Genomic DNA, 24,054 nt, shown 5'->3' with positions numbered 1-24,054 from the left:
GTGCCAGATAAAGGGGTTTTGTTCTTTTATTTCCCTCAATGGAGGAATTGATGGTGTTAAAGCAGCAAAGACAGTCAAAGGTGTGATTAATCAATGAGAAAAATGTTTTAAAGCCCACATAGACTGGAAGCTCCAATTAACGCTGCGTTTGTGTGTGTATCTGCGTCATTACCTCGTTTATGAAACCCTAAAGTTTCAGAACAAACAGTTCAGCCACTGCTGAGAAAATAGTGTTGTATTGTTTTCCTGGGCTCTGCGAAGCGGATCGGCACTTCCGTAGTTTGATGTCGTCGTCAGAAATCCTCACCACTCCTCTTACCACCGTAGCGCCTCCTGGTGCGGCACTAGTCTGGGCACATCCGGTTGTGTACATTCAACTGCAGAAGAAGAAGAACTACTCTCGTTGTAGCTGCTGAGATGCAGAGCATACACCGTGCCAGAAGGGGGAGCTGTGTATCTGAGAGCTGGCCTATCTATTACGTCACTTCCAGGTACCTGGCCAATCACAGGACAGTAGGAAAGCTCTCCTTGACTGGCCAATCACAACACAGTCCACGTTCTGGGGGTGTGATTTTGGTCTGAAACGGCACGGCTGACGAGAGCATCAGTGAGGAGATATTTTGATCGGCTCGTTTGCAGCGATTAGGAGGTTTTTAATCATGGAAACAAGTTAATATATGTAAGTAGACCTCCATAACTAACATATATGTGAGAAACAAGCATTCTATGTCACCTTTAATACCAATGAATATACAGCAAACAACATAAAGCACATAATATACAGTGAACAAAATATTAAATATGAAGGTAATGAAAAACAGTACAGATAGTGAGTGACAACAATATATACAACATGAGCCTAATATTTGCTGTGTATTATAGAGGAGCATGTTAAATGTAACAATCTAAATTATTTAACTAAACGTTCTAAGTAAAACATTCAAATACATGTCACTTTGCAGTTCATAGTCAGGCTCCTCATAGTCAGTGTCAGGCTCCTTTCTACAGCATGTTGGCCTCACGGGAGTCTCTCTGCAGTAGCTTCAGTGTAACAATGAGTTTAACAGATTTTCTAAACCAGGGGTAAAAGAAGGCATAGATCATAGGGTTCAAACAGGAGTTAAGATAAAACAAAGATACTACAAAGACAACAGATGAAGCAGTGAGCACAGTGTTTTCACCCACAAGAGCGACACAGTAATAAGGGCAGATACATAACAGAAAGACAACTATAACGACTCCAAGAGTACCGGCCGCTTTAATCTCTGACCTTTTAGCAGAGCCATGTGTGACGGCTGCAATCTGGGACCGCATGGCACGAGCGTGAGACACAGCCACCACAAAGACTCTTGTATACAACACAATAATAACAGTAATGGGAACAATGAAGGTTAAAATAAGATCTGCAAGTCCAACAATGTAGTTAATGACAACAATGCACTCTCCAATGCAAGTGTTATACCTGCCTGGATGTTTCAGGTTATCACTTAGGTTTAGACCTTGGAAGGATGAAGAGCAAAACCAACTCAAAACAATGCAGATCTTAACTCTTTTCATTGTGATTTTTGTGGAGTAAAACATAGGATCACAAATAGCCACATAGCGGTCAACAGATATGAGCACCATGGTTCCTACTGAAGAGGAAGTGATGATATATGCCAAATTCTGATACATAACACACACACCGTCTCCGAGCAGCCAGCAGCCGTCTATGAACATAATGTGAAAGCACATGAGGAAACCAACGAGGAAATCTGAGACAGCCAGAGAGAGGAGGAGGGTGTTGGTGGGAGATTGGAGCTGCCTGGAGAAGAAAAAACAGCAACATGATATCAGAGAATGAAACATAATCAACATAATAATGTGCATGTCCAACCGTTAAAGTGAATAAAATAATTGGCTACCTGAAGTGGGAGATGGAGATGATGACCATCAGGTTGAGAAACACAGTGAGCAGAGAAATAAAGGATGCCAGGACGTAAATAAAAATAGCCTCAAAATGAGTATGTTTTGGCCTCCTGCAGGAGGCGTTGAGGAGATGTGGGAAACAGAGTTCACTGTTCTCCATCACCAGAGTAAGAGCAGCTTCATCACACCATTGATTTACTTATTTATTTCCTTCCCGTTCTCCTTTGGTGACGTTTCTCTCTCCAAGGAGATGGACATACCGTTCCTACTGTCCTCCTCTTCTTTAATCAATCCCATTTCTCCATGTGCCTCTGCACTTAGCCCTACCCCCAATGTTTTGTGCGCTTACATGTGAACATGTTTTTTAGGTCAAAGTGTAAGAGTTAACCTGCCTTCTAAACAGAGACTTTTCAGAGGCACACTTAAACGGAGGGCTATGAGATTAACCAAATTTAAAAGGGTGGCACCAAGCCTTGCCAAATGGAACTGTGAGACCATCGCTCTGGTGTTCCATGCAGCATTTTGAGCAATGCTTAATTTTCCAAATGCCATGGAATATCTTGTACGAGAGTGGTGTTTGATGGACTACCCATGGAAACCCATTACCACTTCATTGTATCGTTTCCATGAGGGATTCTACCAGGCATGCAAATCCAGCTGTGTGATTCCCTGTTGAGGATTGGTCCTTCTGGAGCAGAGGCGGTCTACTTCCTGCTTCCTGTTCACTGGCATCTGTGATTGATGTGGCTGTGATTCGACCAAGTCGACCAATCAAGACTCTTCAATCAACCCCAGCTGCAGTATAAATAGCTAGTGTGCCCTCAGTTCCTGCTGGCTGTGAACCAGTGATCGGTTGGCCTCACTGTTGGTTGCATATAATTGTGTGTCTCGGAGTATTTAGAGGGTGTTTTCCTTTGTCATTGCCTGTCTGAGTGGTTCCAGTCAGTGTTTAAGAATCTTTGTAAAACTTTTTAGTTCGATATGGGGTACCTAAAACAGTTGGTTACTCCCTTTCATTTGTTTTGAGACTGTCCATTTGCAGAATAGCTACATGTTTTTGTCCGTCTATTTTTGTAAGCTTATGGGTGCTGGGGTTTTTTTAGCCAAGAGCTAAATAGCAGTCATTTATTCAACTTCAATTTGTGTATTAGTTATTTGTCAGCGCATCTACAGCCTCCTTTTGTTCTATTTCCCCGTGCAAGTGCACACTCCTTGTTTAATTAAACTCCTGACTTAACCCTAAACTGGTCCAGTTGTCGTATTCCTTATTTCTAATTCCAATCACATGTTCCTGCTCTCCAAAACGAGCGGGGTTGTAACACTCCTTCACTCCTCATATTCAGCATCTGGTAAAGAAGCCAAAATGGAAGCTGGGTTTTTATGTTAGTATTAAGTGTTGCCTTTTATTTTAAGGCTAAAAAGAGACGTGTTGCCTCCACCTTGATGTCTGTACTCGACTGTGGAGATACTTGTAATATGAATGCTCCAGCTCATAGTCTGTCAACGCTCAACTCTGTGTATCACAGTGCACCATTGCTTTTTTTACAGCTGTGTTGGCTGGTCTGACTTGTCGTAAACACTAGCTCATTTTTATTTAAAAGTGTGTTTTAGTTCTGCTCCCACCTTTATCTATGTGTTTTTATTCAGAAAGCAAGGTCACAGAATTTGTTTTTATCGTCCATTCCATTAGTTAGAACTGAATGTGGTCTAAAAAATGTTTTTTTTAGTTTGCCACTCCCTATGACTGCAAAATGACCTGTAACTGAAAGAGTTGGTGTTGCTGAAAACTTTTAAAGGGCTACTGAACAACTTGTAGTCCCATACATCTGGCTGAAGTTAACAGCCAGGTGTAAAAGATGTAATTTTAACTGGTTTTGATGTCACTAAACCTACATCTGTCGAACACTTTTACTTTTTTATCTATTTGACGACATGCAATGGCCATTGCCAACTGAGAGCAACCGATTATGTTAGGCTGCGTTAGTCTACAAAACATTTTATAATCAGATCTAAATCTAGACTCAGAGCCAATTAAATATAAGACTCTGGTTCCTCCTTTGCCCAGGGCCCCCCAACATGTCTTGCAACCAGGGCCGGCTCTACCTAATTTTGTGCCCTAGGCGAGATTGCTCTCTCGGTGCACACACACACACACGCGAATTACACCAGCCAAATGAACAATCACACATGTTTAATTTGAACAACAACAGCAAACAGCAAACAATCACAACTTTCAAGTATTGAATTACAGCAACCAACAACAACAAACTTTCAGGTAACTCTTTCCAGCGTGTCTTTCACTTCAACTAAAATTGTACACGTCTGGACTTCCTTGCAGGAAAAGCATCTATCATCAAATGACACCTGCCTAGACACTTCACCGTTGATGCTCTTTTCAAGAGAGAACACACAAATGAGGGCGACTGGGAATAGAAAATCATTTTTATTTTCATTGTTTTAAATTATTATTATTTTTTTTGCTGGAGGGGCGCCCCTCCAGCAGATGGCGCTCTAGGCGACCGCCTATATCGCCTATGCCAAGAGCCGGCCCTGCTTGCAACGGCCCTGCTAAAGCGATTAACTCTAGAAACTCTAATGATACAAGAGAATGTGAAATTGTTCTGTTTTGAACTGCACCTAAAAAAAAATGTGCCTAAAGACTATAGCATGCGTTTAAACAATACATAACTATAAATTACTTTGCAGTTAGGTTATGTTAGGTAACACTCTTACGTAACACACATAACCTGCCTCTCTCTCTGTTGCTTAAACAATAATTAGAACACAAGGGCTGTAAATTCTCCACTGCAAAATAAAGAAAGGGACATTTTATACATTAAGTCTTTATTATCTGTCTTTTCTGTGAAGGCAAACCCATGTTATTTTGAACTAAATAGTATGTTCATGTTTGAAGGAAATGATAAACACACAGTAATTCACACATTTCACATTATTTATTTAGATTAGATGAGATTAAATTCAACTGTATTGTCATTGAAAAACCAAGTGCAAATTAGAAAGCATAACAGTGTAATACAGTTATGACTGTTGTAAAGTGCAGTATGTGCATAGCAATGACCCACATGATGCAGATGGTATTTACAGTGTGTGTGTGTGTATGTGTTTAAGGTGGGGTTAAGTGTGAGTTGTGTGTGTGTGTGTGTGCTCGCCTGTGTTTGCGTGATTTTTTCATGATTGTCATGAGTTCAACAGGTTTAACAGCTGCGTTGAGGAAGCTCTTCAACGCAATAGGTTGAGATCATCAATGATGGTTCCTCCTGTGTATCCTCCTGTCAATGGTGTGACCTATGTTACCTGGGATTGGCACCAGCAACCCCAAAAACCCCGGATAATGTGCCAGATAAAGGGGTTTTGTCCTTTTATTTCCCTCAATGGAGGAATTGATGGTGTTAAAGCAGCAAAGACAGTCAAAGGTGTGATTAATCAATGAGAAAAATGTGTTTTAATACCAATGAATATACAGCAAACAACATAAAGCACATAATATACAATGAACAAAATATTAAATATGAATGTAATGAAAAACAGTATAGATAGTGAGTGACAACAATATATACAACATGAGCCTAATATTTGCTGCGTATTATAGAGGAGCATGTTAAAAGTCAGTCAGTCAGTCAGTCATCATCTACCGCTTTATCCTCCACCAGAGGGTCGCGGGGGGTGCTGTGCCAATCTCAGCTACATCAGGCGATAGGCGGGGTACACCCTGGACAGTTCGCCAGTCCATCGCAGGGCCACACACAACTAGAGACAAACAGCCACTCACTCTCACACGGTCAATTTAGAGTGTCCAATTCACCTAATCCCCACATTGCATGTTTTTGGACTGTGGGAGGAAGCCGGAGAACCCGGAGAGAACCCACGCACACACAGGGAGAACATGCAAACTCCATGCAGAAAGGCCCTTGTTCCAACCGGGGCTCGAACCCGGGTCTTCATGCTGCAAGGCTAGAGTGCTAACCACTACTCCACCGTGTAGCCCCAAGTTAAAAGTAACAATCTAAATCATTTAACTAAATGTTCTAAGTAAAACATTCAAATACATGTCACTTTGCAGTTCATAGTCAGGCTCCTCATAGTCAGTGTCAGGCTCCTTTCTACAGCATGTTGGCCTCACAGGAGTCTCTCTGCAGTAGCTTCAGTGTAACAATGAGTTTAACAGATTTTCTAAACCAAGGGTAAAAGAAGGCATAGATCATAGGGTTCAAACAGGAGTTAAGATAAAACAAAGATACTCCAAAGATAACAGATGAAGCAGTGAGCACAGGGTCTTCACCCACAAGAGCGACACAGTAATAAGGGCAGATACATAACAGAAAGACAACTATAACGACTCCAAGAGTACCGGCTGCTTTAACCTCTGACCTTTTAGCAGAGCCATGTGTGACGGCTGCAATCTGGGACCGCATGGCACGAGCGTGAGACACAGCCACTACAAAGACTCTTGTATACAACACAATAATAATAGTAATGGGACCAATGAAGATTAAAATAAGATCTGCAAGTCCTAACATATAATTAATGACAACAATGCACTCTCCAATGCAAGTGTTATACCTGCCTGGATGTTTCAGGTTATCACTTAGGTTTAGACCTTGGAAGGATGAAGAGCAAAACCAACTCAAAACAATGCAGATCTTAACTCTTTTCATTGTGATTTTTGTGGAGTAAAACATAGGATCACAAATAGCCACATAGCGGTCAACAGATATGAGCACCATGGTTCCTACTGAAGAGGAAGTGATGATATATGCCAAATACTGATACGTAACACACACACCGTCTCCGAGGAGCCAGCAGCCGTCTATGAACATAATGTGAAAGCACATGAGGAAACCAACGAGGAAATCTGAGACAGCCAGAGAGAGGAGGAGGGTGTTGGTGGGAGATTGGAGCTGCCTGGAGAAGAAAAAACAGCAACATGATATCAGAGAATGAAACATAATCAACATAATAATGTGCATGTCCAACCGTTAAAGTGAATAAAATAATTGGCTACCTGAAGTGGGAGATGGAGATGATGACCATCAGGTTGAGAAACACAGTGAGCAGAGAAATAAAGGATGCCAGGACGTAAATAAAAATAGCCTCAAAATGAGTATGTTTTGGCCTCCTGCAGGAGGCGTTGAGGAGATGTGGGAAACAGAGTTCACTGTTCTCCATCACCAGAGTAAGAGCAGCTTCATCACACCATTGATTTACTTATTTATTTCCTTCCCGTTCTCCTTTGGTGACGTTTCTCTCTCCAAGGAGATGGACATACCGTTCCTACTGTCCTCCTCTTCTTTAATCTATCCCATTTCTCCATGTGCCTCTGCGCTTACATGTGAACATGTTTTTTAGGTCAAAGTGTAAGAGTTAACCTGCCTTCTAAACTTTTCAGAGGCACACTTCACATGGACCCTGCCTTGTGTACCAAAGACATCATGGTCACAAGTTCGATTCCACCCCTGGCTAATTGTACTTGATTCCATTGTAAGTCGCTTTGGATAAAAGCGTCTGCTAAATGACATGTAATGTAATGTAATGTAATGTAATGTAATGTATTCAGAAAGCAAGTTCATATGGTCTAAGATCACAGAATTGGTTTTATTCCATTAGTCAGAACTGAATGTGGTCTAAAAAATGCTTTTTTAGTTTGCCCCTCCCTGACCTGTAACTGAAAGAGTTGGTGTTGCTGAAAACTTTTAAAGGGCTACTGAACGACTTGTAGTCCCATACATCTGGCTGAAGTTAACAGCCAGGTGTAAAAGATCTAATTGTATCTGGTTTTGATGTTACTAAGCCTACATCTGTTGAACACTTTTACTTCTTATCTATTTGACGACATGCAATGGCCATTGCCAACTGAGAGCAACCGATTATGTTAGGCTGCGTTAGTCTACAAAACAATTTATAATCAGATCTAAATCTAGACTCAGAGCCAATTAAATATTATTATAAGACTCTATAAGACTATAAGATTAATATAAGACTCTGGTTCCTCCTTTGCCCAGGGCCCCCCAACATGTCTTGCAACGGCCCTCCTAAAGCAATTAACTCTAGAAACTCTAATGTTACAAGAGAATGTGAAATTGTTCTGTTTTGAACTGCACCTAAAAAAAAATGTGCCTAAAGACTATAGCATGCGTTTAAACAATACATAACTATAAATTACTTTGCAGTTAGGTTATGTTAGGTAACACTCTTACGTAACACACATAACCTGCCTCTCTCTCTGTTGCTTAAACAATAATTAGAACACAAGGGCTGTAAATTCTCCACTGCAAAATAAAGAAAGGGACATTTTATACATTAAGTCTTTATTATCTGTCTTTTCTGTGAAGGCACACCCATGTTATTTTGAAATAAATAGTATGTTCATGTTTGAAGGAAATGATAAACACACAGTAATTCACACATTTCACATTATTTATTTAGATTAGATGAGATTAGATGAGATTAAATTCAACTGTATTGTCATTGAAAAAGCAAGTGCAAATTAGAAAGCATAACAGTGTAATACAGTTATGACTGTGGTAAAGTGCAGTATGTGCATAGCAATGACCCATATGATACAGATGGTATTTACAGTGTGTGTGTATGTGTTTAAGGTGGGGTTAAGTGTGAGTTGTGTGTGTGCGTGTGTGTGTGTGTGCGTGCGTGTGCTCGCCTGTGTTTGCGTGATTGTCATGAGTTCAACAGGTTTAACAGCTGCATTGAAGAAGCTCTTCAACACAATAGGTTGAGATCATCAATGATGGTTCCTCCTGTGTATCCTCCTGTCAATGGTGTGACCTATGTTACCTGGGATTGGCACCAGCAACCCCAAAAACCCCGGATAATGTGCCAGATAAAGGGGTTTTGTTCTTTTATTTCCCTCAATGGAGGAATTGATGGTGTTAAAGCAGCAAAGACAGTCAAAGGTGTGATTAATCAATGAGAAAAATGTTTTAAAGCCCACATAGACTGGAAGCTCCAATTAACGCTGCGTTTGTGTGTGTATCTGCGTCATTACCTCGTTTATGAAACCCTAAAGTTTCAGAACAAACAGTTCAGCCACTGCTGAGAAAATAGTGTTGTATTGTTTTCCTGGGCTCTGCGAAGCGGATCGGCACTTCCGTAGGTTGATGTCGTCGTCAGAAATCCTCACCACTCCTCTTACCACCGTAGCGCCTCCTGGTGCGGCACTAGTCTGGGCACATCCGGTTGTGTACATTCAACTGCAGAAGAAGAAGAACTACTCTCGTTGTAGCTGCTGAGATGCAGAGCATCCACCGTGCCAGAAGGGGGAGCTGTGTATCTGAGAGCTGGCCTATCTATTACGCCACTTCCAGGTACCTGGCCAATCACAGGACAGTGGGAAAGCTCTCCTTGACTGGCCAATCACAACACAGTCCACGTTCTGGGGGTGTGATTTTGGTCTGAAACGGCACGGCTGACGAGAGCATCAGTGAGGAGATATTTTGATCGGCTCGTTTGCAGCGATTAGGAGGTTTTTAATCATGGAAACAAGTTAATATATGTAAGTAGACCTCCATAACTAACATATATGTGAGAAACAAGCATTCTATGTCACCTTTAATACCAATGAATATACAGCAAACAACATAAAGCACATAATATACAGTGAACAAAATATTAAATATGAAGGTAATGAAAAACAGTACAGATAGTGAGTGACAACAATATATACAACATGAGCCTAATATTTGCTGTGTATTATAGAGGAGCATGTTAAATGTAACAATCTAAATTATTTAACTAAACGTTCTAAGTAAAACATTCAAATACATGTCACTTTGCAGTTCATAGTCAGGCTCCTCATAGTCAGTGTCAGGCTCCTTTCTACAGCATGTTGGCCTCACGGGAGTCTCTCTGCAGTAGCTTCAGTGTAACAATGAGTTTAACAGATTTTCTAAACCAGGGGTAAAAGAAGGCATAGATCATAGGGTTCAAACAGGAGTTAAGATAAAACAAAGATACTACAAAGACAACAGATGAAGCAGTGAGCACAGTGTTTTCACCCACAAGAGCGACACAGTAATAAGGGCAGATACATAACAGAAAGACAACTATAACGACTCCAAGAGTACCGGCCGCTTTAATCTCTGACCTTTTAGCAGAGCCATGTGTGACGGCTGCAATCTGGGACCGCATGGCACGAGCGTGAGACACAGCCACCACAAAGACTCTTGTATACAACACAATAATAACAGTAATGGGAACAATGAAGGTTAAAATAAGATCTGCAAGTCCAACAATGTAGTTAATGACAACAATGCACTCTCCAATGCAAGTGTTATACCTGCCTGGATGTTTCAGGTTATCACTTAGGTTTAGACCTTGGAAGGATGAAGAGCAAAACCAACTCAAAACAATGCAGATCTTAACTCTTTTCATTGTGATTTTTGTGGAGTAAAACATAGGATCACAAATAGCCACATAGCGGTCAACAGATATGAGCACCATGGTTCCTACTGAAGAGGAAGTGATGATATATGCCAAATTCTGATACATAACACACACACCGTCTCCGAGCAGCCAGCAGCCGTCTATGAACATAATGTGAAAGCACATGAGGAAACCAACGAGGAAATCTGAGACAGCCAGAGAGAGGAGGAGGGTGTTGGTGGGAGATTGGAGCTGCCTGGAGAAGAAAAAACAGCAACATGATATCAGAGAATGAAACATAATCAACATAATAATGTGCATGTCCAACCGTTAAAGTGAATAAAATAATTGGCTACCTGAAGTGGGAGATGGAGATGATGACCATCAGGTTGAGAAACACAGTGAGCAGAGAAATAAAGGATGCCAGGACGTAAATAAAAATAGCCTCAAAATGAGTATGTTTTGGCCTCCTGCAGGAGGCGTTGAGGAGATGTGGGAAACAGAGTTCACTGTTCTCCATCACCAGAGTAAGAGCAGCTTCATCACACCATTGATTTACTTATTTATTTCCTTCCCGTTCTCCTTTGGTGACGTTTCTCTCTCCAAGGAAATGGACATACCGTTCCTACTGTCCTCCTCTTCTTTAATCAATCCCATTTCTCCATGTGCCTCTGCACTTAGCCCTACCCCCAATGTTTTGTGCGCTTACATGTGAACATGTTTTTTAGGTCAAAGTGTAAGAGTTAACCTGCCTTCTAAACAGAGACTTTTCAGAACACACTTACGGAGGGCTATGAGATTAACCAAATCTAAAAGGGTGGCACCAAGCCTTGCCAAATGGAACTGTGAGACCATCGCTTTGGCGTTCCATGCAGAATTTTGAGCAATGTTTAATTTTCCAAATGCCATGGAATATCTTGTACGAGAGTGGTGTTTGATGGACTAGCACCTGTGATAGAGTATTTTCATAATGTACTGACATTTGGAAGTTCAACTTCCAACATGGCCACGTGGTGGCATAGTGGCTAGCGCCGTTGCATTTGCCCTACTGAGAAGTGGGCAAATTTAGTTTTTCCTGCATTGTCACATGTGCGTTGTACAGTGTCAGTATCTCATAAAATCACACTTCAATAAAACTAAAATATTCCTCGTAACAATTCAGGAAGAATGTCACCACTTTGCAGAACACTTAAATAATGTATAGCCACCATGTCATGAAAGTAATTTCAGTAATTTAATGTTTTGTACACTCCTAAAACACAGACATGTCAGTACTGGACTTACTTCACGTGGTTTGATCACCGCCTTTCACAATGAGCTCAATGTGTGCGAGCAAATCGTCTTATCCTTGGGCCACTTCTCTTTTTCATTTACATTAACAATGGCAAACCGTTTTTAACACTTGTTTTAAATTGTGACAAAACCAAACTGCTTTCAAACTCAAAAACGAATTTGAAACCCATGACCACTTCATTGTATCGTTTCCATGAGTGATTCTACCAGGCATGCAAATCCAGCTGTGTGATTCCCTGTTGAGGATTGGTCCTTCTGGAGCAGAGGCAGTCTACTTCCTGCTTCCTGTTCACTGGCATCTGTGATTGATGTGGCTGTGATTCGACCGAGTCGACCAATCAAGACTCTTCAATCAACCCCAGCTGCAGTATAAATAGCTTGTGTGCCCTCAGTTCCTGCTGGCTGTGAACCAGTGTTCAGTTGGCCTCACTGTAGGTTGCATATAATTGTGTGTCTAGGAGTATTTAGAGGGTGTATTCCTTTGTCATTGCCTGTCTGAGTGGTTTCTGTCAGTGTTTAAGAATCTTTGTAAAACTTTTTACTTCGATATGGAGTACTTTTAAAGGGCTACTGAACAACTTGTAGTCCCATACATCTGGCTGAAGTTAACAGCCAGGTGTAAAAGATGTAATTTTAACTGGTTTTGATGTCACTAAACCTACATCTGTCGAACACTTTTACTTTTTTATCTATTTGACGACATGCAATGGCCATTGCCAGCTGAGAGCAACCGATTATGTTAGGCTGCGTTAGTCTACAAAACATTTTATAATCAGATCTAAATCTAGACTCAGAGCCAATTAAATATAAGACTCTGGTTCCTCCTTTGCCCAGGGCCCCCCAACATGTCTTGCAACGGCCCTGCTAAAGCGATTAACTCTAGAAACTCTAATGTTACAAGAGAATGTGAAATTGTTCTGTTTTGAACTGCACCTAAAAAAAAATGTGCCTAAAGACTAAAGCATGTGTTTAAACTATACATAACTATAAATTACTTTGCAGTTAGGTTATGTTAGGTAACACTCTTACGTAACACACATAACCTGCCTCTTTCTGTTGCTTAAACAATAATTAGAACACAAGGGCTGTAAATTCTCCACTGCAAAATAAAGAAAGGGACATTTTATACATTAAGTCTTTATTATCTGTCTTTTCTGTGAAGGCAAACCCATGTTATTTTGAACTAAATAGTATGTTCATGTTTGAAGGAAATGATAAACACACAGTAATTCACACATTTCACATTATTTATTTAGATTAGATGAGATTAGATGATTAGATTCAACTGTATTGTCATTGAAAAAGCAATTGCAAATTAGAAAGCATAACAGTGTAATACAGTTATGACTGTGGTAAAGTGCAGTATCTGCACAGCAATGACCCATATGATACAGATGGTATTTACAGTGTGTGTGTGTATGTGTTTAAGGTGGGGTTAAGTGTGAGTTGTGTGTGTGTGTGTGTGCTGCCTGTGTTTGCGTGATTGTCATGAGTTCAACAGGTTGAACAGCTGCGTTGAAGAAGCTCTTCAACGCAGTGGGTTGAGATCATCAATGATGGTTCCTCCTGTGTAATGGTGTGACTTATGTTACCTGGGATTGGCACCAGCAACCCCAAAAACCCCGGATAATGTGCCAGATAAAGGGGTTTTGTCCTTTTATTTCCCTCAATGGAGGAATTGATGGTGTTAAAGCAGCAAAGACAGTCAAAGGTGTGATTAATCAATAAGAAAAATGTGTTTTAATACCAATGAATATACAGCAAACAACATAAAGAACATAATATACAGTGGACAAAATATTCAATATGAATGTAATGAAAAACAGTACAGATAGTGAGTGACAACAATATATATAACATGAGCCTAATATTTGCTGCGTATTATAGAGGAGCATGTTAAAAGTAACAATCTAAATTATTTAACTAAACGTTCTAAGTAAAACATTCAAATACATGTCACTTTGCAGTTCATAGTCAGGCTCCTCATAGTCAGTGTCAGGCTCCTTTCTACAGCATGTTGGCCTCACAGGAGTCTCTCTGCAGTAGCTTCAGTGTAACAATGAGTTTAATAGATTTTCTAAACCAGGGGTAAAAGAAGGCATAGATCATAGGGTTCAAACAGGAGTTAAGATAAAACAAAGATACTACAAAGATAACAGATGAAGCAGTGAGCACAGGGTCTTCACCCACAAGAGCGACACAGTAATAAGGGCAGATACATAACAGAAAGACAACTATAACGACTCCAAGAGTACCGGCTGCTTTAATCTCTGACCCTTTAGCAGAGCCATGTGTGACGGCTGCAATCTGGGACCGCATGGCACGAGCGTGAGACACAGCCACCACAAAGACTCTTGTATACAACACAATAATAATAGTAATGGGACCAATGAAGGTTAAAATAAGATCTGCAAGTCCAACAATATAATTAATGACAACAATACACTCTCCAATGCAAGTGTTATACCTGCCTGGATGTTTCAGGTTATCACTTAGGTTTAGACCTTGGAAGGATGAAGAGCAAAACCAACTCAAAACAATGCAGATCTTAACTCTTTTCATTGTGATTTTTGTGGAGTAAAACATAGGATCACAAATAGCCACATAGCGGTCAACAGATATGAGCACCATGGTTCCTACTGAAGAGGAAGTGATGATATATGCCAAATTCTGATACATAACACACACACCGTCTCCGAGCAGCCAGCAGCCGTCTATGAACATAATGTGAAAGCACATGAGGAAACCAACGAGGAAATCTGAGACAGCCAGAGAGAGGAGGAGGGTGTTGGTGGGAGATTGGAGCTGCCTGGAGAAGAAAAAACAGCAACATGATATCAGAGAATGAAACATAATCAACATAATAATGTGCATGTCCAACCGTTAAAGTGAATAAAATAATTGGCTACCTGAAGTGGGAGATGGAGATGATGACCATCAGGTTGAGAAACACAGTGAGCAGAGAAATAAAGGATGCCAGGACGTAAATAAAAATAGCCTCAAAATGAGTATGTTTTGGCCTCCTGCAGGAGGCGTTGAGGAGATGTGGGAAACAGAGTTCACTGTTCTCCATCACCAGAGTAAGAGCAGCTTCATCACACCATTGATTTACTTATTTATTTCCTTCCCGTTCTCCTCTGGTGACGTTTCTCTCTCCAAGGAGATGGACATACCGTTCCTACTGTCCTCCTCTTCTTTAATCTATCCCATTTCTCCATGTGCCTCTGCACTTAGCCCTACCCCCAATGTTTTGTGCGCTTACATGTGAACATGTTTTTTAGGTCAAAGTGTAAGAGTTAACCTGCCTTCTAAACTTTTCAGAGGCACACTTACGGAGGGCTATGAGATTAACCAAATCTAAAAGGGTGGCACCAAGCCTTGCCAAATGGAACTGTGAGACCATCGCTTTGGCGTTCCATGCAGAATTTTGAGCAATGTTTAATTTTCCAAATGCCATGGAATATCTTGTACGAGAGTGGTGTTTGATGGACTAGCACCTGTGATAGAGTATTTTCATAATGTACTGACATTTGGAAGTTCAACTTCCAACATGGCCACGTGGTGGCATAGTGGCTAGCGCCGTTGCATTTGCCCTACTGAGAAGTGGGCAAATTTAGTTTTTCCTGCATTGTCACATGTGCGTTGTACAGTGTCAGTATCTCATAAAATCACACTTCAATAAAACTAAAATATTCCTCGTAACAATTCAGGAAGAATGTCACCACTTTGCAGAACACTTAAATAATGTATAGCCACCATGTCATGAAATTAATTTCAGTAATTTAATGTTTTGTACACTCCTAAAACACAGACATGTCAGTACTGGACTTACTTCACGTGGTTTGATCACCGCCTTTCACAATGAGCTCAGTGTGTGCGAGCAAGTCGTCTTATCCTTGGGCCACTTCTCTTTTTCATTTACATTAACAATGGCAAACCGTTTTTAACACTTGTTTTAAATTGTGACAAAACCAAACTGCTTTCAAACTCAAAAACGAATTTGAAACCCATGACCACTTCATTGTATCGTTTCCATGAGTGATTCTACCAGGCATGCAAATCCAGCTGTGTGATTCCCTGTTGAGGATTGGTCCTTCTGGAGCAGAGGCAGTCTACTTCCTGCTTCCTGTTCACTGGCATCTGTGATTGATGTGGCTGTGATTCGACCGAGTCGACCAATCAAGACTCTTCAATCAACCCCAGCTGCAGTATAAATAGCTTGTGTGCCCTCAGTTCCTGCTGGCTGTGAGCCAGTGTTCAGTTGGCCTCACTGTAGGTTGCATATAATTGTGTGTCTAGGAGTATTTAGAGGGTGTATTCCTTTGTCATTGCCTGTCTGAGTGGTTTCTGTCAGTGTTTAAGAATCTTTGTAAAACTTTTTACTTCGATATGGAGTACTTTTAAAGGGCTACTGAACAACTTGTAGTCCCATACATCTGGCTGAAGTTAACAGCCAGGTGTAAAAGATGTAATTTTAACTGGTTTTGATGTCACTAAACCTACATCTGTCGAACACTTTTACTTTTTTATCTATTTGACGACATGCAATGGCCATTGCCAGCTGAGAGCAACCGATTATGTTAGGCTGCGTTAGTCTACAAAACATTTTATAATCAGATCTAAATCTAGACTCAGAGCCAATTAAATATAAGACTCTGGTTCCTCCTTTGCCCAGGGCCCCCCAACATGTCTTGCAACGGCCCTGCTAAAGCGATTAACTCTAGAAACTCTAATGTTACAAGAGAATGTGAAATTGTTCTGTTTTGAACTGCACCTAAAAAAAAATGTGCCTAAAGACTAAAGCATGTGTTTAAACTATACATAACTATAAATTACTTTGCAGTTAGGTTATGTTAGGTAACACTCTTACGTAACACACATAACCTGCCTCTCTTTCTGTTGCTTAAACAATAATTAGAACACAAGGGCTGTAAATTCTCCACTGCAAAATAAAGAAAGGGACATTTTATACATTAAGTCTTTATTATCTGTCTTTTCTGTGAAGGCAAACCCATGTTATTTTGAACTAAATAGTATGTTCATGTTTGAAGGAAATGATAAACACACAGTAATTCACACATTTCACATTATTTATTTAGATTAGATGAGATTAAATTCAACTGTATTGTCATTGAAAAAGCAAGTGCAAATTAGAAAGCATAACCGTGTAATACAGTTATGACTGTGGTAAAGTGCAGTATGTGCATAGCAATGACCCACATGATGCAGATGGTATTTACAGTGTGTGTGTGTGTATGTGTTTAAGGTGGGGTTAAGTGTGAGTTGTGTGTGTGTGTGTGTGCTCGCCTGTGTTTGCGTGATTGTCATGAGTTCAACAGGTTGAACAGCTGCGTTGAAGAAGCTCTTCAACGCAGTGGGTTGAGATCATCAATGATGGTTCCTCCTGTGTAATGGTGTGACTTATGTTACCTGGGATTGGCACCAGCAACCCCAAAAACCCCGGATAATGTGCCAGATAAAGGGGTTTTGTCCTTTTATTTCCCTCAATGGAGGAATTGATGGTGTTAAAGCAGCAAAGACAGTCAAAGGTGTGATTAATCAATAAGAAAAATGTGTTTTAATACCAATGAATATACAGCAAACAACATAAAGAACATAATATACAGTGGACAAAATATTCAATATGAATGTAATGAAAAACAGTACAGATAGTGAGTGACAACAATATATATAACATGAGCCTAATATTTGCTGCGTATTATAGAGGAGCATGTTAAAAGTAACAATCTAAATTATTTAACTAAACGTTCTAAGTAAAACATTCAAATACATGTCACTTTGCAGTTCATAGTCAGGCTCCTCATAGTCAGTGTCAGGCTCCTTTCTACAGCATGTTGGCCTCACAGGAGTCTCTCTGCAGTAGCTTCAGTGTAACAATGAGTTTAACAGATTTTCTAAACCAGGGGTAAAAGAAGGCATAGATCATAGGGTTCAAACAGGAGTTAAGATAAAACAAAGATACTACAAAGATAACAGATGAAGCAGTGAGCACAGGGTCTTCACCCACAAGAGCGACACAGTAATAAGGGCAGATACATAACAGAAAGACAACTATAACGACTCCAAGAGTACCGGCTGCTTTAATCTCTGACCCTTTAGCAGAGCCATGTGTGACGGCTGCAATCTGGGACCGCATGGCACGAGCGTGAGACACAGCCACCACAAAGACTCTTGTATACAACACAATAATAATAGTAATGGGACCAATGAAGGTTAAAATAAGATCTGCAAGTCCAACAATATAATTAATGACAACAATACACTCTCCAATGCAAGTGTTATACCTGCCTGGATGTTTCAGGTTATCACTTAGGTTTAGACCTTGGAAGGATGAAGAGCAAAACCAACTCAAAACAATGCAGATCTTAACTCTTTTCATTGTGATTTTTGTGGAGTAAAACATAGGATCACAAATAGCCACATAGCGGTCAACAGATATGAGCACCATGGTTCCTACTGAAGAGGAGGTGATGATATATGCCAAATACTGATACGTAACACACACACCGTCTCCGAGGAGCCAGCAGCCGTCTATGAACATAATGTGAAAGCACATGAGGAAACCAACGAGGAAATCTGAGACAGCCAGAGAGAGGAGGAGGGTGTTGGTGGGAGTTTGGAGCTGCCTGGAGAAGAAAAAACAGCAAAATGATATCAGTGAATGAAATATAATTAACATAAAAATGTGTATGTCCAACCGTTAAAGTGAATAAAATAATTGGCTACCTGAAGTGGGAGATAGAGATGATGACCATCAGGTTGAGAAACACAGTGAGCAGAGAAATAAAGGATGCCAGGACGTAAATAAAAATAGCCTCAAAATGAGTATGTTTTGGCCTCCTGCAGGAGGCGTTGAGGAGATGTGGGAAACAGAGTTCACTGTTCTCCATCACCAGAGTAAGAGCAGCTTCATCACACCATTGATTTACTTATTTATTTCCTTCCCGTTCTCCTTTGGTGACGTTTCTCTCTCCAAGGAGATGGACATACCGTTCCTACTGTCCTCCTCTTCTTTAATCTATCCCATTTCTCCATGTGCCTCTGCACTTAGCCCTACCCCCAATGTTTTGTGCGCTTACATGTGAACATGTTTTTTAGGTCAAAGTGTAAGAGTTAACCTGCCTTCTAAACTTTTCAGAGGCACACTTCACATGGACCCTGCCTTGTGTACCAAAGACATCATGGTCGCAAGTTCGATTCCACCCCTGGCTAATTGTACTTGATTCCATTGTAAGTCGCTTTGGATAAAAGCGTCTGCTAAATGACATGTAATGTAATGTAGTGTAATGTAATGTAATGTATTCAGAAAGCAAGTTCATATGGTCTAAGATCACAGAATTGGTTTTATTCCATTAGTCAGAACTGAATGTGGTCTAAAAAATGCTTTTTTAGTTTGCCCCTCCCTGACCTGTAACTGAAAGAGTTGGTGTTGCTGAAAACTTTTAAAGGGCTACTGAACGACTTGTAGTCCCATACATCTGGCTGAAGTTAACAGCCAGGTGTAAAAGATCTAATTGTATCTGGTTTTGATGTTACTAAGCCTACATCTGTTGAACACTTTTACTTCTTATCTATTTGACGACATGCAATGGCCATTGCCAACTGAGAGCAACCGATTATGTTAGGCTGCGTTAGTCTACAAAACAATTTATAATCAGATCTAAATCTAGACTCAGAGCCAATTAAATATTATTATAAGACTCTATAAGACTATAAGATTAATATAAGACTCTGGTTCCTCCTTTGCCCAGGGCCCCCCAACATGTCTTGCAACGGCCCTCCTAAAGCAATTAACTCTAGAAACTCTAATGTTACAAGAGAATGTGAAATTGTTCTGTTTTGAACTGCACCTAAAAAAAAATGTGCCTAAAGACTATAGCATGCGTTTAAACAATACATAACTATAAATTACTTTGCAGTTAGGTTATGTTAGGTAACACTCTTACGTAACACACATAACCTGCCTCTCTCTCTGTTGCTTAAACAATAATTAGAACACAAGGGCTGTAAATTCTCCACTGCAAAATAAAGAAAGGGACATTTTATACATTAAGTCTTTATTATCTGTCTTTTCTGTGAAGGCACACCCATGTTATTTTGAAATAAATAGTATGTTCATGTTTGAAGGAAATGATAAACACACAGTAATTCACACATTTCACATTATTTATTTAGATTAGATGAGATTAGATGAGATTAAATTCAACTGTATTGTCATTGAAAAAGCAAGTGCAAATTAGAAAGCATAACAGTGTAATACAGTTATGACTGTGGTAAAGTGCAGTATGTGCATAGCAATGACCCATATGATACAGATGGTATTTACAGTGTGTGTGTATGTGTTTAAGGTGGGGTTAAGTGTGAGTTGTGTGTGTGCGTGTGTGTGTGTGTGCGTGCGTGTGCTCGCCTGTGTTTGCGTGATTGTCATGAGTTCAACAGGTTTAACAGCTGCATTGAAGAAGCTCTTCAACACAATAGGTTGAGATCATCAATGATGGTTCCTCCTGTGTATCCTCCTGTCAATGGTGTGACCTATGTTACCTGGGATTGGCACCAGCAACCCCAAAAACCCCGGATAATGTGCCAGATAAAGGGGTTTTGTTCTTTTATTTCCCTCAATGGAGGAATTGATGGTGTTAAAGCAGCAAAGACAGTCAAAGGTGTGATTAATCAATGAGAAAAATGTTTTAAAGCCCACATAGACTGGAAGCTCCAATTAACGCTGCGTTTGTGTGTGTATCTGCGTCATTACCTCGTTTATGAAACCCTAAAGTTTCAGAACAAACAGTTCAGCCACTGCTGAGAAAATAGTGTTGTATTGTTTTCCTGGGCTCTGCGAAGCGGATCGGCACTTCCGTAGGTTGATGTCGTCGTCAGAAATCCTCACCACTCCTCTTACCACCGTAGCGCCTCCTGGTGCGGCACTAGTCTGGGCACATCCGGTTGTGTACATTCAACTGCAGAAGAAGAAGAACTACTCTCGTTGTAGCTGCTGAGATGCAGAGCATCCACCGTGCCAGAAGGGGGAGCTGTGTATCTGAGAGCTGGCCTATCTATTACGTCACTTCCAGGTACCTGGCCAATCACAGGACAGTGGGAAAGCTCTCCTTGACTGGCCAATCACAACACAGTCCACGTTCTGGGGGTGTGATTTTGGTCTGAAACGGCACGGCTGACGAGAGCATCAGTGAGGAGATATTTTGATCGGCTCGTTTGCAGCGATTAGGAGGTTTTTAATCATGGAAACAAGTTAATATATGTAAGTAGACCTCCATAACTAACATATATGTGAGAAACAAGCATTCTATGTCACCTTTAATACCAATGAATATACAGCAAACAACATAAAGCACATAATATACAGTGAACAAAATATTAAATATGAAGGTAATGAAAAACAGTACAGATAGTGAGTGACAACAATATATACAACATGAGCCTAATATTTGCTGTGTATTATAGAGGAGCATGTTAAATGTAACAATCTAAATTATTTAACTAAACGTTCTAAGTAAAACATTCAAATACATGTCACTTTGCAGTTCATAGTCAGGCTCCTCATAGTCATTGTCAGGCTCCTTTCTACAGCATGTTGGCCTCACGGGAGTCTCTCTGCAGTAGCTTCAGTGTAACAATGAGTTTAACAGATTTTCTAAACCAGGGGTAAAAGAAGGCATAGATCATAGGGTTCAAACAGGAGTTAAGATAAAACAAAGATACTACAAAGACAACAGATGAAGCAGTGAGCACAGTGTTTTCACCCACAAGAGCGACACAGTAATAAGGGCAGATACATAACAGAAAGACAACTATAACGACTCCAAGAGTACCGGCCGCTTTAATCTCTGACCTTTTAGCAGAGCCATGTGTGACGGCTGCAATCTGGGACCGCATGGCACGAGCGTGAGACACAGCCACCACAAAGACTCTTGTATACAACACAATAATAACAGTAATGGGAACAATGAAGGTTAAAATAAGATCTGCAAGTCCAACAATGTAGTTAATGACAACAATGCACTCTCCAATGCAAGTGTTATACCTGCCTGGATGTTTCAGGTTATCACTTAGGTTTAGACCTTGGAAGGATGAAGAGCAAAACCAACTCAAAACAATGCAGATCTTAACTCTTTTCATTGTGATTTTTGTGGAGTAAAACATAGGATCACAAATAGCCACATAGCGGTCAACAGATATGAGCACCATGGTTCCTACTGAAGAGGAAGTGATGATATATGCCAAATTCTGATACATAACACACACACCGTCTCCGAGCAGCCAGCAGCCGTCTATGAACATAATGTGAAAGCACATGAGGAAACCAACGAGGAAATCTGAGACAGCCAGAGAGAGGAGGAGGGTGTTGGTGGGAGATTGGAGCTGCCTGGAGAAGAAAAAACAGCAACATGATATCAGAGAATGAAACATAATCAACATAATAATGTGCATGTCCAACCGTTAAAGTGAATAAAATAATTGGCTACCTGAAGTGGGAGATGGAGATGATGACCATCAGGTTGAGAAACACAGTGAGCAGAGAAATAAAGGATGCCAGGACGTAAATAAAAATAGCCTCAAAATGAGTATGTTTTGGCCTCCTGCAGGAGGCGTTGAGGAGATGTGGGAAACAGAGTTCACTGTTCTCCATCACCAGAGTAAGAGCAGCTTCATCACACCATTGATTTACTTATTTATTTCCTTCCCGTTCTCCTTTGGTGACGTTTCTCTCTCCAAGGAAATGGACACACCGTTCCTACTGTCCTCCTCTTCTTTAATCAATCCCATTTCTCCATGTGCCTCTGCACTTAGCCCTACCCCCAATGTTTTGTGCGCTTACATGTGAACATGTTTTTTAGGTCAAAGTGTAAGAGTTAACCTGCCTTCTAAACAGAGACTTTTCAGAACACACTTACGGAGGGCTATGAGATTAACCAAATCTAAAAGGGTGGCACCAAGCCTTGCCAAATGGAACTGTGAGACCATCGCTTTGGCGTTCCATGCAGAATTTTGAGCAATGTTTAATTTTCCAAATGCCATGGAATATCTTGTACGAGAGTGGTGTTTGATGGACTAGCACCTGTGATAGAGTATTTTCATAATGTACTGACATTTGGAAGTTCAACTTCCAACATGGCCACGTGGTGGCATAGTGGCTAGCGCCGTTGCATTTGCCCTACTGAGAAGTGGGCAAATTTAGTTTTTCCTGCATTGTCACATGTGCGTTGTACAGTGTCAGTATCTCATAAAATCACACTTCAATAAAACTAAAATATTCCTCGTAACAATTGAGGAAGAATGTCACCACTTTGCAGAACACTTAAATAATGTATAGCCACCATGTCATGAAAGTAATTTCAGTAATTTAATGTTTTGTACACTCCTAAAACACAGACATGTCAGTACTGGACTTACTTCACGTGGTTTGATCACCGCCTTTCACAATGAGCTCAATGTGTGCGAGCAAATCGTCTTATCCTTGGGCCACTTCTCTTTTTCATTTACATTAACAATGGCAAACCGTTTTTAACACTTGTTTTAAATTGTGACAAAACCAAACTGCTTTCAAACTCAAAAACGAATTTGAAACCCATGACCACTTCATTGTATCGTTTCCATGAGTGATTCTACCAGGCATGCAAATCCAGCTGTGTGATTCCCTGTTGAGGATTGGTCCTTCTGGAGCAGAGGCGGTCTACTTCCTGCTTCCTGTTCACTGGCATCTGTGATTGATGTGGCTGTGATTCGACCGAGTCGACCAATCAAGACTCTTCAATCAACCTCAGCTGCAGAATAAATAGCTTGTGTGCCCTCAGTACCTGTTGGCTGTGAACCAGTGATCAGTTGGCCTCACTGTCGGTTGCATATAATTGTGTGTCTAGGAGTATTTAGAGGGTGTTTTCCTTTGTCATTGCCTGTCTGAGTGGTTCCAGTCAGTGTTTAAGAATCTTTGTAAAACTATTTAGTGTCATATGGAGTCCCTAAAAGAGTTGGTTACTCCCTTTCATTTGTTTTGAGACTGTCCAGTTGCAGAATACCTACATGTTTTTGTCCGTCTATTTTTGTAAGCTTATGGGTGCTGGGGGTTTTTTTAGCCAAGAGCTAAATAGCAGTCATTTATTCATCTTCAATTTGTGTATTAGTTATTTGTCAGCACCTGTACCGCCTCCTTTTGTTCTATTTCCCCGTGCAAGTGCACACTCCTTGTTTAATTAAACTCCTGACTTAACCCTAAACCGGTCCAGTTGTCGTATTCCTTATTTCTAATTCCAATCACATGTTGCTGCTCTCCAAAACGAGCGGGGTCGTAACACTCCTTCACTCCTCATATTCAGCGTGAAATTGTTCTGTTTTGAACTGCACCTAAAAAAAAATGTGCCTAAAGACTAAAGCATGTGTTTAAACTATACATAACTATAAATTACTTTGCAGTTAGGT

The 24,054-nt window shown here is 40.5% G+C and overlaps 6 protein-coding genes across 6 annotated transcripts; all 6 read right to left on the bottom strand.

The window, feature by feature from the left end:
* Nucleotides 1–692: 692 nt before the first annotated feature.
* On the bottom strand, nt 693–2,074 carry LOC122761927 (trace amine-associated receptor 13c-like). Its single transcript, XM_044017117.1, has 2 exons — nt 1,905–2,074; nt 693–1,804 (listed from the first exon to the last, which is right to left on the bottom strand). Exons 1-2 carry the CDS (start codon nt 2,066–2,068, stop codon nt 1,003–1,005), a joined length of 966 nt encoding a protein of 321 aa, XP_043873052.1. The 5' UTR covers nt 2,069–2,074; the 3' UTR covers nt 693–1,002.
* A 3,790-nt stretch (nt 2,075–5,864) lies between these two features.
* LOC122761929 (trace amine-associated receptor 13c-like) lies at nt 5,865–7,266 on the bottom strand. Its single transcript, XM_044017120.1, has 3 exons — nt 7,257–7,266; nt 6,932–7,112; nt 5,865–6,831 (listed from the first exon to the last, which is right to left on the bottom strand). Exons 1-3 carry the CDS (start codon nt 7,264–7,266, stop codon nt 6,030–6,032), a joined length of 993 nt encoding a protein of 330 aa, XP_043873055.1. The 3' UTR covers nt 5,865–6,029.
* A 2,183-nt stretch (nt 7,267–9,449) lies between these two features.
* LOC122761924 (trace amine-associated receptor 13c-like) lies at nt 9,450–10,831 on the bottom strand. The gene is made up of 2 exons (XM_044017115.1): nt 10,662–10,831; nt 9,450–10,561 (listed from the first exon to the last, which is right to left on the bottom strand). The coding sequence occupies exons 1-2, from the start codon at nt 10,823–10,825 to the stop codon at nt 9,760–9,762; spliced, it is 966 nt and encodes a 321-aa protein (XP_043873050.1). The 5' UTR covers nt 10,826–10,831; the 3' UTR covers nt 9,450–9,759.
* A 2,484-nt stretch (nt 10,832–13,315) lies between these two features.
* Nucleotides 13,316–14,706, bottom strand: LOC122761923 (trace amine-associated receptor 13c-like). The gene is made up of 2 exons (XM_044017114.1): nt 14,508–14,706; nt 13,316–14,407 (listed from the first exon to the last, which is right to left on the bottom strand). The coding sequence occupies exons 1-2, from the start codon at nt 14,669–14,671 to the stop codon at nt 13,606–13,608; spliced, it is 966 nt and encodes a 321-aa protein (XP_043873049.1). The 5' UTR covers nt 14,672–14,706; the 3' UTR covers nt 13,316–13,605.
* A 2,447-nt stretch (nt 14,707–17,153) lies between these two features.
* On the bottom strand, nt 17,154–18,708 carry LOC122761928 (trace amine-associated receptor 13c-like). The gene is made up of 3 exons (XM_044017118.1): nt 18,699–18,708; nt 18,346–18,526; nt 17,154–18,245 (listed from the first exon to the last, which is right to left on the bottom strand). Exons 1-3 carry the CDS (start codon nt 18,706–18,708, stop codon nt 17,444–17,446), a joined length of 993 nt encoding a protein of 330 aa, XP_043873053.1. The 3' UTR covers nt 17,154–17,443.
* Nucleotides 18,709–20,891: 2,183 nt separating this feature from the next.
* Nucleotides 20,892–22,404, bottom strand: LOC122761926 (trace amine-associated receptor 13c-like). The gene is made up of 3 exons (XM_044017116.1): nt 22,377–22,404; nt 22,104–22,284; nt 20,892–22,003 (listed from the first exon to the last, which is right to left on the bottom strand). The coding sequence occupies exons 1-3, from the start codon at nt 22,402–22,404 to the stop codon at nt 21,202–21,204; spliced, it is 1,011 nt and encodes a 336-aa protein (XP_043873051.1). The 3' UTR covers nt 20,892–21,201.
* Nucleotides 22,405–24,054: the final 1,650 nt, after the last annotated feature.

The sequence above is a fragment of the Solea senegalensis genome, unplaced genomic scaffold, assembly GCF_019176455.1.
Source record: "Solea senegalensis isolate Sse05_10M unplaced genomic scaffold, IFAPA_SoseM_1 scf7180000015094, whole genome shotgun sequence".
Classification (NCBI taxonomy): Eukaryota; Metazoa; Chordata; class Actinopteri; order Pleuronectiformes; family Soleidae; genus Solea; species Solea senegalensis.
This window is presented reverse-complemented; position numbering and strand designations above follow the sequence as displayed.